General features: G+C 42.7%; 1 protein-coding gene across 6 annotated transcripts in view; it reads right to left on the bottom strand.

Moving 5' to 3' along the window:
- Positions 1 to 20429, bottom strand: part of LOC138761668 (lectin BRA-3-like) — a 123511-nt gene that overhangs the window by 47935 nt on the left and 55147 nt on the right. For all 6 annotated transcript variants that reach the window (XR_011356421.1, XM_069934240.1, XM_069934230.1 and 3 more), the window contains one exon: positions 9473 to 9597. Coding sequence is in view for 5 of the 6 variants with exons in the window: in XM_069934240.1 (XP_069790341.1) it covers positions 9473 to 9597 (125 nt within the window). In the remaining variant the exon portion in view is untranslated. The remainder of the gene's footprint in view (positions 1 to 9472; positions 9598 to 20429) is intronic.

The raw sequence follows: 20429 nt of genomic DNA, 5'->3' as shown, positions 1-20429 counted from the left end.
TTCATGCCCACAGCCTGCTAATAGACCTCAAGGGATGGCACTTGGTGCATGCCAGAACTTTTCAGACTCTACCTCTACCTCTTTTCAGACTCTACCCACCCCCCACCTTGACTCTTTCAGATAACAAATTTGGCTGCATCCTGGCAGAGTTCCCCTCAATCATAGTGCCACAGTTCTCCGTGCTCAAGCCAAAGTTCAGGATAAGGCACTGCATCCTGACTGAGGGCCCACCACTCCATGCCAGGGCATGCTAACTCCCTCCTGAAAACCTCAGCCTAGTGAAGGAGGAGTTCAAAGAAACGGAGGAGCTAGGGATTGTGCAGTGCTCCAACAGTCCCTGGGCCTCCCCTCTCCACATTGATGCCAAAACCGGCAAGGGGGGGTGGGGGGAAGGCCATGTGGTGACTACCGCCACCTTAACGAGGCCACCACACCTGACAGATATCCCGTGCCCCATACCCAAGACTTCACTGTCAATCTGGATGGGACACAGGTGTTCTCCAAGGTGGACCTCATCCCAGTTCACCCCCAGGACATCCCTAAGACCATGATTATAATCTCCTTTGACATATACAAATTCCTCCAAATTTGGTCTGAAAATGGCACATACACTTTTCAGCAGCTGATGAACACAGAAGGCCAGGACCTCCCATTTGCATTCATCTACTTGGATGATATCCTCATCACTAGCCACAGCCACAAAGACCAAGCTTCCCACCTGAGATAACTGTGCACACAGTTGAGTGAGTTCGGGCTGATAATTAACTCCGTGAAGTGCCAATTCAGCTTGGAAACTATTGACTTCTTGGGGCACAAAATAAACATGGAGCAACACCCCTCCCTGAAAAGGTCAAGACGGTCTTGCACTTTACCAAGTCGTGTACAGTAAAAGGTCAAAAGGAATTTGCTTGTATGATAAACTTTTACCACAGATTCATACCAGCAGCAGCCCACATCATGCACTGATAGCGGGAAAGTCAAAGCACATTACCTGGAACTATGAGACTTCGAGGGCTTTCCACAATGCCAAAGACGTGCTGGTCAAAGCCACTCTCCTGGTACACCCCAACCAGAAGCACCTACTGCTCTGACAGTCGACATTTCCGGCACAGTGGTAGGAAACTTACTGGAGGCACCTCCACCAATCGACACCTCCAGCACAGAGGTAGGAGGCTTATTGGAGGCACCTCCACCGCCCAGAGCTCAATTACGGTGCTTTCGACCAAGACATTTCTGTAAGACATTTCTGTTACTTTTTGGATGATCGGCAATTCAAGGTCTTCACTCATCATAAGCCTCTGACCTTCGCATTCCATAAGGTATAGGACGCGTGTTTGGTTTCACAATGGAGACATTTGTCCTACGTGTCCAAATTTACCACAGACATACAGCACATTACGAGCCGAAGCTCTGTCATGCCTGCAATTGAGTCAGTACATGCTCTAACCCAAGGGGTAGATTATGCAGTGCTCACCAAAAAACAGCAGCAAGACTCTGAGATCCCTGCGTATAGGACCAGCCATCTCTGGTCTCAGGGTGGAAGATGTCCCGTCAGCCCAGGTAACTTGACACTGCTGTGCAACATCTCCACCAGCAACTCTTGCCCCTTCGTCCTGGCCACATGGAGGCATCATGTTTTCTATGCCATACACATCATGGCGCATAATGCAAACCGGGGCATGATCAAGATGGAGGATACTATGTTCATCTGGCATGGCCTCCGTGCAGTGAACTGGGATTCACTGGTAAGGTGTTGTGCTGATGGCTGGCCCTGCCTCCCGCTCCACCTCCATCTGCCCACATATAACCCTGGTTTCACGCCTAAACCCAGAACTCTTCTGAAGACTACTGTTGAACCCTACTCTTAGTTATGAGCTAATAAAAGCATTTGTTCTCTTTCCAGTCATGAGAGCTTTTATTCACGCTACACTCCATAAGCAGGTCAGCCAGTGGGCCAAGTCCTGCACAAATTGCTAGTCCTCAAAAGAGCAGACTCACACAGACTCTTGAACCAGTGTGGCGCAGGTTCAACCACATACACATTGATATAGTGGGGCTGCTACCAGTTTCCCATGGGCCAAGATATCTGCTCATTATGATCAACCACTCCACGAGGTGGTTTAAGGAGGTCCTGCTGGCTGATAGCACCACAGGAACCTGTGCCAGGGGACTTATTGACACATAGGTGCCCAGATTTGGGGTCCCAGAGCACCTAACCTCAGACAGGGGGGCACAATTTACCTCTGGGCTCTTGGCAGTGATGGCTAACTTTCTGAGGACACAGCTCCACCATACCACAGCATACCATGCTCAGACCAATGGGTTGGTAGAGTGGTTTCATAGGCACCTGAAGGCAGCCTTGATGGCCTGGCTCAAGTGTCTCAACTGGGTGGACAAACTGCCTCAGGTCCTTCAACGCCTCAGCAGTGGAGTTCCTTGCCCCCAACAAACACCTGGAAGACCCCATGGTTATCATTGAGAACTTATGGTGAAAACTGGGATCTCTGGTCTCACAGCAACCCCCACCACATGGCCAGCTCCAATATAACATTCCCAGGGACTAAAAGGCTTGTCAGAATGTGCTCGTGCAAAGGGACACACACTGGCCGCCTCTAAAATGACCCTACGAGGAGTCATACAGGGTCATAAGAGTCAATTGCTCCACTTTCATCCTCAATATTTGCAATAAGGAGGAGACCTTTACAGTCAACCAACTGAAACCAGCATATCTGGACTGTGACCAGCCAATCTCCACTCCTCCCCTGCAACGTAAGGGCAGACTGCTCAAGTCAACGGACAACAGCCCGACCGCCGGTTCATTTAGCAGCCTGTGCATGGAGATGTGAACTGGCCCACAAAATGGTCGACAAACACGATGACCGTGTGGATCTGGGTGACATTGGCCGTCGACCTAGGTGACTTCCCACACAGCAGGAAGACGGGAACTGTGGTGGGAACGCTGGCCAATTCCAAGCTGATGCTCAGATGACATGGAACCCTGGGGCCCATATAAACGCAACGGCCAGTGCAATAAACCAGTCTCGACCTCAAGGCCTTGGTGTGTGTGACGTTTTTCTCCATGCCTGTGTAGTGTGAATGCTACAACTGCAGATTACAAGGAAAGCAGTTATAAACTGTCACCGCTGGGAGAAAGGCACTAACTTATGGATCACCCACACTGGATCTTAGAGATATTCAGAGAAAGTGAGGTACAGTGAAGATGGAGGCCAGGAATTTTGGATCTGGTAGGATCCATACTGAGGACATTAGTGAGTTAACGGATTTTTAAAATCTGGCAGCTTTCATGAGTTTTTTTTCTTTAATTGGTTTTGATCAATTCAACTCAGATTCTCAATTCTGATAACTGGCACAGGTCGATCATGGTGGAGCCTTCATATATTTCAGTAGAAATAAGTTATTTAAGCCTGCTATTCAAATATCCAACATTCACAACAGACAGTCATTAGCTGGTGTCTCGAAATAAAGAGATACCAGAAACTAAGAAATAAGAACATCATAACTAACTCATATAAACAGGCTCAGAATCTCCATCAGAGAACACACAATCCAGGAATTCTAGTCTACCGTGAAGAAATTTGCTCTATAGCCAACAAATGTTATCAGAAGAATACATGATAGGTAGATAAAGTGGAGAGATTCAGAAACCTGTTAACTATGACATCCATGGAATCTTTGGTTTTGTTAAGTCCATTCCAATTTGAAAAATTCCTCAAGGACCCAATCTGTCGAGAGCCAAGAAGAGAGGACAGCTTATTAGGGATAGAAAGACAATCAATGCCCACTAGATGGAGAACTTCAAAGAATTCTGTGACTGTCCTTGAATGCAGTGTCCTTGATTTCTTGTCACAGCACATAATCTGGTCATGTTTCACTTCTAGCTCAGATCGACAAGAAGTTGAAAAAGTCATATAGCATCTGAAAAACAAGTTCTCAAAACAAGTGACATCACTATCGTAGTTAGAAGTAAAGAAGTTAAGACACAAATTCAGTATCATCTCCCAGATCTGGAAGGAGAATATTCCAGAACATTTTTAATTCTGCAAAAGATAACTTCTTGAATCATGTTCACTAATGGGTGTATTTGAAACTGCTATAAAACTGAAAAAGTATCTAAAATAAGTTCAAAACAGTGCAATAGTGCATTTATTTTTACTTTTAGTGAACTTGTAATGATCTAGAATCTCCATTTTTTTGTAGGAAGGTGGTGTGACTTTCAGACTGTCATTGTCAGTACATGCTTAGAAAACTAGCACATACAGGGAGTGAATATTGGGACAGATTGCAACTTTCCTTCTTTTCCACATATTTTATGCCATTAATATAGCACTATGACCCAACAAAAACAGTAATCTGAATATGTTAGCACTGATGTAGATAGGAAGGACTGAAGAACTGTTGCCAAAGCCTCTGCAATTTCTCTACCCCTTGCTTCTTTTGATAGATTTGATTCTGTATCCTTCAACCAGTATCTATTTCCAAAGATTCTAACTGCTTTAATTGTTCTTTTTAACCCATTCATCCTTTCCAATACTTCACAATACTACTACATCAACATTATTCTCTTTCTATTTGAAAACTTTTAAAATCGCTTCAGATTTTGTATATTTTCTTGTGAATATATAGTTTCACATTGGCCCTTTCTGTTTCAAATGACTCCTTCAATTTCGCTCCTGGGCTTTCTAAATTTTTTTTCCATTTTCTGCTGAACATAAGTTTCACAAAAGGCAAGCAATGTGAATCCCAATTAATCTCGTCATCCTCAATGCCAATTAGAATAATGGCACTGTTCAATGTTCGCAGGCATTATGAGAAAATAGACTGTTTTGTAGGTCTGTGGAGATATTTTTATTATTGTCCACCCACGGATCCAAAGAGGAGCGAAATTTCCAACTTTATCAAACTCCTTGCAAGCTATATCTAGCTAAAACACACACAATACTAGAGAAACTCAGCAGGTCAAACATTGTTCTTTATATAGTAAAGTTAAAAATACAAAACTGATGTTTCTAACCCGAGGCCTTCATCAAAGTATGGAAAAATGTTGGCAGGCGTCTGAGCAAAAGAGTAAGGGGGGCTGTGGTCACAAAGACAGGAGATGATAGCTGAAGAAGGAAGGGAGGGAGGGGATAGCAGTAATCAAGGAGAAGAGGGATGGCTAGGTGAAGGGAAGGGGAAGGGAGGGAGAAAAACTGAAAAAGAGAAGTGAAGGAGGGAGGGGAAAGAGGAGAGCAGGTTAGCAGAAACTGCAAAAGTCGATGTTTATGCCATCTGGTTGGAGAGTGCCCATATGGAATATCAGGTGTTGTTCCTCCAATTTGTGGGTGGTCCAAGTGGGATAGTACATAAAGCCATGGACAGACATGTGAGAGTGAGAGTGTGACACAGAATTGAAATAGTTGGCTACTGGGAAGTCTCTGTTACAGGTGTGGACAGAGCGAAGGTGCTCAGAGAAGCGATCTCCCAATCTTCGACCAGTCTCTCCAATGCAGTGAAGCCATCAAAGGGAGCACCAGATGCTGTAAATCAATCCTGAGGATACACAAGTGAAATGTTGCTCCACTTGAAAGGACTCTTTGGGGCCACGGACTGTGGTGAGGGGGGAGGTGTAGGCATAAGTGTAGTACAGGATAAGATGCCAGGGTGAGGAGATTGGTGGGGAGGAATGAGTGCATGAGGGAGTCACGGAGAGAGCGGTCCCTATGGAAGGCCAAGAGGGGGAGATGTGTCCAGTAGTGAAATTCTGTTGTATGTGCCAGAAATTCTGAAGGATAATGTGTTGAAAGCGGAGGCTGCTGGTGTGGTATGTGAGGATAATGGGGTCTCTAAGTTTGTTGCAACTGGGGGGTGAGGGGCAAGGGCAGATGAATGGCAAATGGTGGAGATGCGGGTGAGGGCTGAGTTGATGGTGGTGGAGGGGAAGCCACATTTGTGGAAGAAGGCAAACATTTTAGAAGATCTGGACTAGAAGATCTCATCTTGGGAACAGATGTGGTGGAGACAGAGAAATTTAGAGAAGGGGATAGATCCTTTCAGGGGATATGGTGTATGGAAGGGTAGTTGTGGGAATTGGTGGGTTTGTAATATACAAGTAGTTACTCCCTGACTTGAGATCAATGCGACTTATGTTCATATACACATACTACCAAATATTTGTTAAAACAAATAAGGAAAAAATATAAAATTTACATGGTTTCTGTTGTATTTGACAAACTATAATAGGGATACAGGGCATGTAAGAACCAAAATGTGCGTACTTACCTTGATAGCGTTCTGAGGTCCGTAAGCTTGTTGCAGCCATTTTAATTGCTGTGCAATCTTTAGTTGGTGCATGTGAGGTGGGCTTGCATATTGGCGTTTGGGTGGTACATGTGCGAGAGTTAAGGCCACGACTTCAATAACATTAGGACATTTAACTCTCGCACATGCATCACCCGAATGCCAATATGCGAACAAGTCTCACATGCACTAACTGAAGACTCAAGCATGCGCACAGGAATCAAGATGGCCACACTCAGTCTACGGATCCTGGATGCCAACTAACAGGCTAAGTATGCACATTTTGGCTCTTACATGCCCTGTATATCTGTTATAGTTATCAAATACAATATAAATCGCATAAATTTTATATTTTTTCTTTTTTTTAAACAAATGTACGCAATTCAGACATATGTCCATTCTGAGATACAACCGATCCTTCACTCCAAATTACGGTCGTTGGTTGGAGAGTACCTGTATTTCAGAGAGACAGAGAGATCAAGAAGGTGAAAGTGTTGTCGGAGATGGACAGGTGAGTTTGAGATCGGGGTGGAAGTTGGTCGCGAAGTGAATGAAGTTGACAAGCTCATCGTTGGTGCACTACCAGAGGAAGAGTTGGGGCACCTTGTCTGTGTAGACTTGCAGCATGGATTGCTCCACGAAGCTCTCAAACAGACAGGTATAGCTGGGAACCATAGGATACCCATGGTAAATCTGATTTGGAGGAAGTGAGATGAGTTAAAGGAGAAGTTGTTTAAAGTGAGGACGGTAGTGACTGGTTTGGTCTCTGGTCCAGAAAGAAGTAAGTGCTTTAAGACCTTCTGTATGAAGGATGAAGGTATAAAGGGATTGGACATCCATCGTAAAGATGAGGTGGTCCTGTTCAGGGAATCTGAAGTCATTGAAGAGATGGAGGGCATGTGAGGTATTGTGGATGTAGGTGGGGAGGAATTGGACCAGGGGAGAAAAGATAGAGTCAAGGTGAGATGAAACTAGTTCGGTGAGGCTGGCACAGGCAGAAACAATGGGTCTTCTTGGATGCTTAGGTTTGTATATCTTGGGTAGAAGGTAGAAACAAGCATTGTGGGGATGAGAGACAATGAGGTTGGCAGCCATGGGAATGAGCTGACTAGATATGATGAGAATGGAGATGGTGTTAGTGACAGTAACTTGATGTGCTATGGTGGGGTCCTATGGGAAGGGTCAATAGGAGAGCTGTCGTCTGGCCTCAGTAAGGTGGAGGTTAGTGCACCAGACCAGAACAACACCACCCTTGTCTGTTGGTTTGATGTTGAGATTGGGATTTTTGCGGAGACATTGAAGGGCAGAGCATTCAGAGGAAGTAATATTAGAATACGAGGTGGGGGGTGGGAGTGGTGAAGTTGAGATGGTTGATGTCTCGGTGGCCATTAGAAATAAAAAGGTCTAGAGTGGTCAGCTGGCCAAGATGAGGTGTCAAAGAGGAGGAAGAAAGCTTAAAGTGGGAGGAGTCTTGTGTGGGGATAGGAGAGTCACAGTCATGGAAGTAAGCCTGCAGATGGAGACAACAGAAGAAAATTTCAGCATCATGGCACATGCAGAACTGATTGAGGTGTGGACAGAGGGGGACAAAGGTGGTCTTTGCTGAGGACCGAGTGCTCCGTCTCAGGCAGAAGTCAGAGGTGAGAGTAAAGACAAAGCAGGGGTCAGAGAGGGAATTGGTGTTGTGGAGGGAGTTGGGGGATTTGGAGGGTTAGGGAGGTCAGCTATATCTAGCTACCATATTAAAGGGAGTAGCCAGAACACTGAATACCCAAGAGTGCAGTTATTACAATGGATCAGACCACCACCAGTGGGCTGATATCGCCTCCAACCATGCATCTTGGCGCCTCACAGTTCAGCGGGCAGCAACCTCCTTTGAAGAAGACCGCAGAGCCCACCTCACTGACAAAAGACAAAAGAGGAAAAACCCAACACCCAACCCCAACCAACCAATTTTCCCTTGCAACCGCTGCAACCGTGCCTGCCTGTCCCGCATCGGACTTGTCAGTCACCAACGAGCCTGCAGCAGACGTGGACATACCCCTCCATAAATCTTCGTCCGTGAAGCCAAGCCAAAGAAGAAGAAGAAGAAGACCTCCCACTGCAACTATTGGATGGGGAACACCACATTGCTCCACCTATATCTGTCATTCAAGTGCTAAAATCTCCTTTTAATTTTTTTCAACAGTTTACTACTCAGAATACAAGTTATAAAAGTGGACAGGATTTAGAAGAAATGTATCAAGGGACTGAGAGGCCAAATAGTTTTCCTAATTTGCATAAAACATACAGCACTATTGAAAACTCAACACATCTTATTCACTACAAAAATATAAAATGTTGCAATAATTGCTTAGGTCAGGCAGCTTCTTTGAAAACATATAGATAGTTGGCATTTTGGGCCAAGACTTTGCATCCACTAGTCCCAGGCCTCCAGTCTGAGAAGCTATTGTCCACGGCCACTCACTGGTTTCTTCCACATAGCCAATGTTTTTGAATATTTTAATATGAGATTTCACATCCAAAGTACAGAGTACCTATGGATAGATGTTAAAATTCTCAAAGATACACTACACTTAAAATCAGTGAACCGGAGCGGACTCGAAAGGCCAACATGGCCTGTTTCCGCTCCGTAAATGGTTATATGGTTATATCAGGACTGAGGGTACAGGGAAGATAACATTTTATAGAAGTGAGTCAGAGGCTTGGAAACAGTAGTTAGAACCTGATGAAGGGGTGGTGGGATCATAGACCAGATGGAGCCAGGTCGAAGGAGGGGGAGGAGAGAGTGCTGAGACAGTGCCTTGTAGGCCGAAGGTCCAAGCGTAAGTAAGATAAAAATATGTTTTTAGGCATATAGAGTTGGGGTGGTGGGATGATGGTAGCAACAAAGACTGGAAGATTTTAGGTAAAACCAGACAAAGAGATGATGGGTTAATGTCATTAGGTAGGGAATAGTGATGTATCAAGATAAGAAGGTGGAGGAGAAATGTCATGGAAAAGGAAAATAATGAATAAGAAAGTAAAACGTGTGAGTTGGTTGCCTAAATTGGAAATTGTTTTGCATTAGATTCCATAATTTGCAGTCTCTTGTATCTACACCACATGGACTATTTGGCACATGTGCAGCAAATGGGCCTAACAGGGTAAAATTACCCGATTCTCCTTTACTTACCTTGCCTTGATTTACAAATAAATTTATTTTTCACTGAGCACTGAATGTCTGTTAACAGTCCAGAATTTGTATCCAGTTGAACACAGTCCTTTAGGACTCCATTCTGCAAATCTTTATTGAAGTATCTTTAAAGCAAGAGAGAGAAATATTAATGGATTAAAGTAAGAACTGATATTAAATGATCAGAGTAATGAAATATTAATAGTAAATGAATCTGAAGGGATATTCTACTCTAGCATCTATATATCAATTGCCTTTAATATAGTTTGGGACATAAGGAAGTCATGAAAGGCACTACTTAAAGGCAATCTTCCCTTTAAATTCTTAAATAACAATATATTAATTGAGTTGAAATATTGTAAGAAAAATCAGCCTCTTGCAGCTCAGAAATCAGCTGTGTGTAAACCATATTGTTCCTGAGAATCTAGAGGTGATCCTGACATTATCACTATCCAAAGATTTGAGATGTGGAATAAAATTCACTCTCACAGGTTATATGTGTCAACTTTTATTTTTTTCTCAGCTTACACTTCTTGGCTGTTGCAGAAATGATGTGGCTTTGCATTACAGAAATTTGCAATACATATAGTTTTCTTGGATTACAACATGTGCCTCCCACAGTGCCCTCCCCCACTCCTGCCCATGTAACATCGAGGATGTTGATTGCCTGTATTTGATTGTAAGCAAGATATCGGAATTATTCGTTGGCATGAACTATTTGTATGTACAAACTGAGCTTCAATGACTTTCTCTACAACAAAAAGTAATTTGTGAAAAGGGGAATGAGCATCATAATCTGGAGGGAAGGATGGAGCATAGGAACCCATACAATAAGGGGAGATGATTATGTGTCTCCTTAGGCATTGTGCCATTCAATAAAATTGACTCATATGATCCTGGCCTCAACTCTACTTTCTTGGAGTCCCTGACACTTCAAAGGCTAAAAACATGTCCTTGATATTGTGGATGGACCAGAGATGGAACATGAAAACTGGAGACCTGCAACCATGCAAGAGGATCATGAGTTATCCAAATATAGTGCAGAAGGGCTGAAGTTAGAGGACAGCGTGGGAAAATTGGAGATTGAAGACATTGCAACAGGAAGAGAAGCAGCTTGGGAGCACTGGTGTAGCATAAGAGAATGGATATAATGCAGAAGGACTGGCAACTGGAAACTGCATGATGGAATTAGCTGAAGACAATGTGTGAAGACCAGAAACTGGAGGTGAGTGGGTTAAAAAAAATTTCATATGAATGTTCCTCAATTATGATTCACTTTCTCAATCTGACTTACAATTAGTTGTACTTTACTAGTTAATTCTACTCATTTATGATACTTAAATAATTTGCACACTTCTATTACAATATGTCCTAAAGCAATGTACAAAATGCTGGAGGAACTCAGTATCCATGGAAGGAAATAGATAGGGTGCTGCCTGGCCCGCTAAGTTTTTCCAGCATTTTGCATGTTGCTCCAGTATTTCAGCATCTCCAGTTTCTCTTGTTTACGTATATTATGGCCCTTAAGATGACATACCTTTTTTGGAAGACATTGCAAAAGTTCTATTGTGCTTGCAACAGGTTTTGGCTATGCAACAAAGCAACAGGCAATTTCCACTAAAAATTCAGTGGGAATTAAAGACAAAATAAAAAAAAATACCACTTTTAAGTTTAAAATCTCATGCAGTGATTAAGGCAATTGTGTGCATGATTCAGATTAACTTAATGCATGTTCATTGTTTATCCTGCATCAAATGAATATAAACAATTGTACAAGTCATTACCAAGATGTTTTAATCACATTAATAAGAAAAATCATAGTTGCACTGGCTTCACAGGACAAGCTTTTACTAAAACTAAATGCTCTAAAATATTGGTTTTCAAACCTTTTCTTCCCACTCACATACCACTTTAAGTAATCCCTTATAATCACAGAGCACTTATGGCATAGGGATTATTTAAAGTGGTACATGAGTGGAAAGAACAAGTTTGAATACCACTGCTCTAAAACATTACTTACAGACCCAATCACAAAACCTGCATTCATACTCACTCAACTACACATCACTCTGCACATTCAGTGTTGCTTGTGCACATCTCATCCTTGGCATTTTCACATCACTGAATGTATGTGACCCTCCTGGGACCCAGATGAAGTTCCTGGGAAGGTTGCACCTCCCGGGTCTTTCACACCACAATTTTACTTAGCTGGAAAAATCGGCAACCAGGCATTTTAAGGGGGGTGGAGTCTCGCACCAAGCTATGACATTGCAAGTGACACGTTACATACTGACAAGAAGTGCCACTGCCACCAGTAAAATGCCATAACTTTAGAGTTGAGATGCAGAGGTATATATTCTGATTATCGTTGGTCTAGCATGGTAGAAGTTTTGGGCAAGATAAATGAATGAATTGCTTGTAAGGGAGCCTTTGGGAGGAAGAAAAAATAGTATTGATATTTGCAAGCACAGTATAGAGTGACAAAGCAGTAGTACTTTAACCCACTTGTTTTATAATATTAAATAAATTTGACCTGAAACATTGATCGTGGCTCATTTCCACCCCATTATCTCCCCTAACTCCTTGGAAACTCACATTTACAAGCTGCTGCTGAATGTGAAATGGATCTTACAATACTTGGATTTAATTAACACTTAAAATTCATTATTTGTAAATTTATGAATTCATCAACATTTTCAGGTTATTTTAGACATTATTTGGAGGCATTACTTGTCTTTTTTTTCTGATTTGTTGTTTTTAGTTTTTTTAGTTTGTTTAGGTTTTATATGTAGCACAGCTGTCTGCATCTGAGACCCATAAAAGATAAGTTGGATAAAGGATACATATCAAAGAAAAAGGGGAGGAAAATAATGGAGAGGCTCTGGGGTGATGGTTAAGGCAATTAAATTTGTGAGTTTTAATGTAAATGGGATGAACAGGTTGGTGAAGAGAAAAATGCAAACAGATATAGTATTTCTACAGGTGACCCACCTCAGAAATCAATAACATATAAAGTTAAAAAGGGGGTGGCTGGGCCAGGTGGTGATGTCCTCCTTTAATTCCAGAGCCAGGGGAGTACCTATCCTCATAGGAAAAAATGTTCCGGCAGTGGTTGGGGTGATCATTGACCTGGCTGGGAGATTTGTGATGATTCATTGTCAAATATCATAGGCATCTTATGGCCAGAATTTCGATGATGAACAATTGATACAAAATATAATTTTGAAAGCAACAGAGAGGTTTAAGAATGCTTTGATTGGAGGGGATTTTAACTTTAGTCTGGATCTGGTTGGACAAGTTAGCGAGGAAAGCAACAAGGGGCTAGGGTAACCAAATCTACCTTGGCCTTTATGAAAAAGTTGAATTTAATAGGTGTCTGGGGAAGGCAACACCTGAGAGGGAGGGGCATTATTCCTTTTACTTGAGACAACACAATAACTACTCTAGAAATGATTTATTTTTGGCATCAGCCTGATTGGAGTGTAGGATAGTGGAGACCAAGTACACAGATCAGTTATTCTCTAACCATTCTCCCTTGACTCTGTCCATTATAACGCCAGATACACAGGTCACTGCATATAAATGGTGCCTTAATTCATTGCTGTTGAGAAAACCAGAATTTTGTAGATTCATTAGAGTTCAGATAGATTTGTTCTATGAGATTAACTGTCCCTCTAATGCCAATAGTTTCTTACTGAAAGCTTATTCAAGGGGCCAGATAATTGGATATCTTTGGCTTGGTTTCGCGGATGAAAATTTATGGAGGGGTAATGTCCACATCAGCTGCAGGCTTGTTTGTGGCTGTCAAGTCCGATGCGGGACAGGCAGACACAGTTGCAGCGGATGCAAGGGAAAATTGGTTGGTTGGGGTTGGGTGTTGGGTTTTTCCTCCTTTGTTTTTTGTCAGTGAGGTGGGCTCTGCGGTCTTCTTCAAAGGAAGTTGCTGCCCGCTGAACTGTGAGGTGCCAAGATGCATGGTTGGAGGCGATATCAGCCCACTGGCGGTGGTCAATGTGGCCGGCACCAAGAGATTTCTTTAGGCAGTCCTTGTATCTCTTCTTTGGTGCACCTCTGTCTCGGTGGCCAGTGGAGAGCTCGCCATATAACACGATCTTGGGAAGGCGATGGTCCTCCATTCTGGAGACATGACCTACCCAGCGCAGTTGGATCTTCAGCAGCGTGGATTCGATGCTGTCGGCTTCTGCCATCTCGAGTACTTCGATGTTAGAGATGAAGTCGCTCCAATTAATGTTGAGGATGGAGCGGAGACAACGGTGGTGGAAGCGTTCTAGGAGCCGTAGGTGATGCTGGTAGAGGACCCATGATTCAGAGCCAAACAGGAGTGTGGGTATGACAACGGCTCTGTATACACTAATCTTTGTGAGGTTTTTCAGTTGGTTGTTTTTCCAGACTCTTTTGTGTAGTCTTCCAAAGGCGCTATTTGCCTTGGCGAGTCTGTTGTCTATCTCATTGTCGATCCTTGGATCCGATGAAATGGTGCAGCCGAGATAGGTAAACTGGTTGACCGTTTTGAGTTTTGTGTGCCCGATGGAGATGTGGAGGGGCTGGTAGTCATGGTGGGGAGCTGGCTGATGGAGGACCTCAGTTTTCTTCAGGCTGACTTCCAGGCCAAACATTTTGGCAGTTTCCGCAAAACAGGATGTCAAGCGCTGAAGAGCTGGGTCTGAATGGGCAACTAAAGCGGCATCATCTGCAAAGAGTAGTTCATGGACAAGTTGCTGTTGTGTCTTGGTGTGAGCTTGCAGGCGCCTCAGATTGAAGAGACTGCCATCGTGCGGTACCGGATGTAAACAGCATCTTCATTGTTGAGGTCTTTCATGGCTTGTTTCAGCATCATGCTGAAGAAGATTGAAAAGAGGGTTGGTGCGAAAACGCAGCCTTGCTTCACGCCATTGTTAATGGAGAAGGGTTCAGAGAGCTCATTGCTGTATCTGACCCGACCTTGTTGGTTTTCGTGCAGTTGGATAACCATGTTAAGGAATTTTGGGGGGCATCCGAGGCGCTCTAGTATTTTCCAAAGCACTTTCCTACTCACGGTGTCGAAGGCTTTGGTGAGGTTAACAAAGGTGATGTAGAGTCCTTTGTTTTGTTCTCTGCACTTTTCTTGGAGCTGTCTGAGGGCAAAGACCATGTCAGTAGTTTCTCTGTTTGCGTGAAAGCCGCACTGTGATTCTGGGAGAACATTTTCGGCGACACTAGGTATTATTCTATTTAGGAGGCTGCCTCTGCCCGGACCAGAGCCGCCCCCTCCTTTTTCTGCCCGGACCAGGGCCTCCACCTGCTAATTGGATATATGAAGAGAATTAAAAACGGGCATATGAAAGAAATAAAAGGTTTGGAGCAAGAAATATCCCAGTTGGAAAAAGTCTATCAAAGATTGGGGTCTGAGAAAAAATATTGCAATTTAGTGAACAAAAAGCTTAAATATAACACAATATAAACTGTGACAGAGTATTCAGAGGTGGTTTGGGAGGAATTGTTAGAGCAGTTTGCACACACACATTTTAAAACAGAAATTTACAGGACTTTTGCAAAATGCTTTTTGCAGGAGGCAACAAAGTATCAACAGCAGCTTGCCTGGGAGAGCATGTGATCTTTGCAAGCAGAGGAGAAGTATTTTGCTCTCAGAGAGGGAGGGTGTGAAACAGAGAGAAAAGTCACAGAAATTATTTCCAGAAGGACAAAGCTGGCAAACTTTGGAAGGCTGTCTGGTCAAAGGAGAAGAATGGCGATCTGAAAGGAAACCTGAAAGGAAGAGGATCATCTGAAGAACCCTGAAGGGGGCAAGTTTTGTCAGCAAGACTGATAGAGAAGGAATCAGTTGCTGATGTCCTGGAAAAGGAATCTCTCTCTGAAAACCAGCAAGAACTCTCCTGAGTGGTAACCATTTGCCTGTTAAGCACCAAAGACTGGTGAACTTTGTTAATGCTAACTTCTGTGCACAGTACAAGAATTGCCTGCAACCAGTGAGATTGGACTGTGATCCAAATAACTTTTCTAATCTTAAATATACATCACACACACACACACACCTGTGCTTAGTATTAGAGAAGAGGGATTAAGTAAGTAGGTTAAGTAGTAAGTTAAAGTCTAATTCTGTTTTCTTGTTCAAATATAATTAAAAACTACTTTTGTTTAAGTAACCCTGTGTTGTAGCGCATATCTTTTGCTGCTGGTTTTTGGGGTCCTCTGACTCCATAACAAAACACATAAGATAGAAAAGATGATCCTAAGATCTAAAAGACAGTATTATGAGCTGGGGGAAAGGTTGGTAAAGTCTTGTCTTGGTATGTGAGAGTAGAAGAGGTCTGAAGAACAATGAATGCAATTCCAACAGGGGGAGATAAGATTTCATATAAACCAAAGGAGGTAAATGAAACATTTAGAAAGTTCTATACAGAGCTGTATTGTGACAAAGTATATAGATATGTTTTTGGGAGATAAATTGGGAAAGGTTTGTTAGAGTAGGTCACATACATACACTTTAAAACAGATCTTATTTAAAATAATGGAGCTCTGATAATGCTGGACATATTAGCTCCACAGCTTTTGCAAAAGTTTTGAAGAGTGCCAAAGAGATTTCACTAATACACTGTTGTTTACAAAAAGGCAGCAGATGAAAGATCTTCTTGGAGCCACAGACTGCCTGGAGCTGTTCAAAGAGGGTCATGTGGTTTTGCAAGTAGAGAGAATGTGGTAAATCTGTGTCATGCTGTCAATCTCTCACTATGCTTAGTCTGCACTACTGGCATTGGACATGGATTATCTCTACCACCAAGGGCACTCCCCCTTGACTATAACTGTGTACGCACTCATTATCATTCATTATTGTACTACTGAGTGTCTCCTAATAAAAGCCATGATATGTGTTTAACTACACTGCCTTTGATCTCTTCATTATCTGGGACATCAGAGTCAAACAGGTTTTCTCTCAAGGAGAGAGAGAGACACACACACACAGAGATCACTTCTACAGTGTTACAGCCAGCAACAGCAGCTGGGACTGGAACAGGACAAGCTGGCAAGCTTGTGGAAAGCCTCATTTGGAAGATGGCCTGGTCAAAGTCCTTGTGGTTCATGTAAGAGGACTGGCTGTTTAATGTTTCACTTGGAATAAAAGATATAAATAGAAACTCTGTGGTGACCTGAAAGAAAGAGGTTATCATCTGGAGAACCCTGAAGGGGGCAAGTTTCATCAGCAAGACACTGGAGTGGCTGATTGAAAAAGAATCACTTGTGGATGTCCTGGGACAACATATCTCTCTCTGAAAACCCACAAGAACCTTCCTGAGCAGTAACCATTTACCTTTCAAGCACCAAAGCCTTGTGAACTTTATAATGTTAAATTCTGTGCACAGTTTAAGAATTGCCTGCAACCAGTAAACTTGGAAGAATGAGAAGTGAGATTGGAGTGTGAACCAAAGAACTTTTCTGAACTTACATACACATGCGCTTAGAATTAGAAGGGGGTTAAGTTAGCTTAAGTAAGTCAATAGTGATAAGTTAATGTTTGATTTTATTATCATGTTTAAAAATAATTAAAAGCAACTTTGTTTAAGTAACCATTTGTCTTGGTGAATTTCATTGCTGCTGGGTTTTGGGGTCCTCTGTACTCATAACAGTATATATCAGAATCAGTGGGAGACTCCTCTAAAATAGATGATTTCTTGCTTACTTTGGAACTATCAAGTTTGAATCATGATGAACAAGAAAAGCTGAGTGCCCCTTCTCTAGAGAGGAGATTGAGAAAGCCCTGGCAGACTAACAAATCACCGGGGAAGGTTGGGCTTCCCTGCTGAATTTTATTAAGAGTTTAAGGATCTTTTAATGCCTCATATTATGAAGGTGGTGGAACATGTGTTAGAGATCCATACCCTCACAGAATCTTTCTCAATAGCAATTATTATGACGATCCTAAAAAATGACATGGACCCATTGAACCCTGGCTGCTATAGGCTCATTTCATTATTGAATGTAGATAATAAAATTAAAGTAAAAGATTTGACAAATAGATTGACTCAATATTTATCAAAGTTAACAAATCCAGATCAAACTGGATTTGTTCAAAAGAAACAATCAGCAGAAAATATATGTAGATTACTCAATATAGTGCATCAGGCACAATCAGGGGTGGATCTAGGTCTGGTCATAGCTTTGATCGCAGAGAAGGCCTTTGACAGACTGGAGTGTAATTTTTTTATTCAAAGTACTGGAGAGATTTGGATTGGGACAACCATTTATTAATTGGGTAAGGACATTACAAGCTGAAATCATGAAATTAGACAAATGTCTCCAGTATTCCTGCTGGGTAGGTCCATTAGGCAGGGCTGTCTACTGTTCCCAGTGTTGTTCATACTAGCTATTGAATTGCTGGCAGAAGCCATCTGAAGGGATTCAGACATGAAGGGGTTAAAAGTGGGCTAGGAGGAGCATAAAATCAATTTATTCATGGATGAAGTGTTGGTATATTTGACTGACCTGGTGGGGCCGTTGGCCAGGCTGAGGATCACACTAAAGGATTATGGCAAGATCTCTGGGGTAAGGTAAATCTGGATAAGAGTGAAATCATACCCTTGATAAAGGGGGATTACAAACAAGGGAGTCAATTTAAATGGCTGCCAGAGGGCATTAAATATTTGGGGATAAAAGTAGATAAGGATTTACATAATTTATACAAACTCAGTTATCTCCCTTTGCTCTGGAAGATTGAGGAGGATCTTGTTAGTTGGAGAACCCTACCCATAACTTTGGTGGGCAGAGTTAATTGCATTAAAATGAAGGTGATCCCAAGACTCCAGCTTCTTTAAGATGCTCAACGGATGTGTCAGAAGTTTCTTGTGGAATGGTAAAGTGACTAGAATCTCCACAGAAAGGTTGACTTGGGATAATAAATTGGGAGGTCTGAAATAGCCGGATTTTAAAAAATATTATTGGGCAGCCCAGTCAAGGTTTATTGTCATTTTGAGGGAGTTGGTACCCCTCCTGGACACAAAATGGACTACATAGGATAGGAGAAAAGATAGCAGGAGACCTTATATATAAATTGGATGCAAAATTGAATTTGAAGAAAATGGATATTAAAAAATGTAATTCAGATGTGGTAAAAAATCAATATATTGGAATAAAGGTGGGGTTATCTCCTAAAGTGCCTTGACTGACCGAAAACAAATTAATACTCATGACTCTAGATAATAAGATCCTAGACACCTGGTGCTGGAAGGGGATCAGGTGTATCGAGGATTGTTACAAGCAAGGACAGCTTATGTCATTTGAACAGCAAGGAATAAATATGATTTGTCTAATAAGTTGGTTAGATATCTTTAGTTGAAATCAAGATTACAACAAATGCTTGCATTTTGCACAAGTATTGTCATTTTATTTGATAAAAGATATTACATACAAGGAGAAACTATAAGAGTGAACATTTATTGTTCCATGTTATTTTCTTTTGTTGACTGCTGTACAAGATAGGTTCAATATCCAAAAGATCAAGTTGGAATAAGATTGTTAAAGTGGAATCCTTACCTATTCATTTGGTTTGTTCTGGTGTTTATTGGGCATTCTGACAACTCTGTCGATAAGCGCTGATGTTACAACTTCATAACTTGATTTTTGCACAGAAATGTCAAATAGTTTATAAATACTCACCCAACAGTCCACCACGATTTGATAGAAGGGTAATAAATTCCAGATTTTTGTGCCAACATGCCAAGTTCTCAAATGAAACCGGAAATCATAAACAGGGTAAAAAAAAACTATTGTGTGAAATGTTCGCTAAGTAAATGACCATTAATTACACATCTGCTCATGTTCTTGTTGCACAAGACAGATGTTAACAAACTGAGGGGGGGAACGGAGGAAATAGACTGTCATTTAAACTTGTCAAAATTGGCAAGTATTGGACATGGACTCCTTGCTGAAAAAGAGATGGATCGCTGACATCGCAAAGCCTCCCTGGTAAGCCAATTGTCGATTTACCACCGCAAAGGGATTAATGAGTGAACTCAGCTGGGCTCCAAGACTACCCCCGACCTAGGCCCTCTTGGGAACATGTGGCAGATGTCAGACCAGAGGCCCCTTTATTGTGAAAATTAGCAATTTGAAAAGACTGCCTTTAAATCGCTCCATTTTCCTCACTAAAAGGCCCAAGGAAGGATAGGCTGGTCCAACTTGCTCCATGTTTCCTCCGCTTAGTGGGGTAGTGTCAGAGGTAGAGCGATGTCGCTCCACCTCCTGCATAAAAAGATTGCCACTGAAAGCAGCTCCAAGCAGGAAGGTAAAATGATTGACGTCACACTGACAGCCCTGTTTCCCCGTTGTACTATCACAGAGTGGCTGGTTGAGCTGTCAGGCTGCACTCACTCACTCCACCCTGGCCCCTCACGCCACCTGCTCTCTCATGCTGATCCCCTGCCCTGCTCCCTCACACCGCCTGCCCCTGACAGGCTGTCAGGATGAAGCTGGGCAGTGGGATCAGTGTGGGGCTGATAGAGGGGAGATGGGGCAAGAAGAAGGGAGAATAGTAGGGAGGGGAATAGAGAGGGAGAGGAATGGATGAGGAAGGGAGCAGAGTTGCAGGGCTTTCAGGCAGCGGGCTGGAGGGCTGTCTAGCAGCGGGATGGGGGTGTTGTCAGGCGAGGCAGGGAGCTATTAGGCAGCGGGGTGGCGGGGGTGTTGCAGTGCGGCCACTGCAATGCTAGACATCCTGCCCCCTTTTGCCCTGGAAAGCTGGTGCACTGGTCTGGGCTACATAAAAGGACTGTACCTTTTTTAAAAATTTGAGTAAGCAATATGTATCTTTTGTGTATTAAAACCCCCTAAGGATTTAGCACCCAGGCTTCACAGGGAGCCATAATCTTATCTAGATTTCTCAGAGGAGCAATGTCTCCTCAAGGTATGTTTCCAGAAAGGAGTCTTTCTTTAAAAAAATGATCTC

Source organism: Narcine bancroftii, chromosome 1 (genome assembly GCF_036971445.1).
Source record: "Narcine bancroftii isolate sNarBan1 chromosome 1, sNarBan1.hap1, whole genome shotgun sequence".
Classification (NCBI taxonomy): Eukaryota; Metazoa; Chordata; class Chondrichthyes; order Torpediniformes; family Narcinidae; genus Narcine; species Narcine bancroftii.
This window is presented reverse-complemented; position numbering and strand designations above follow the sequence as displayed.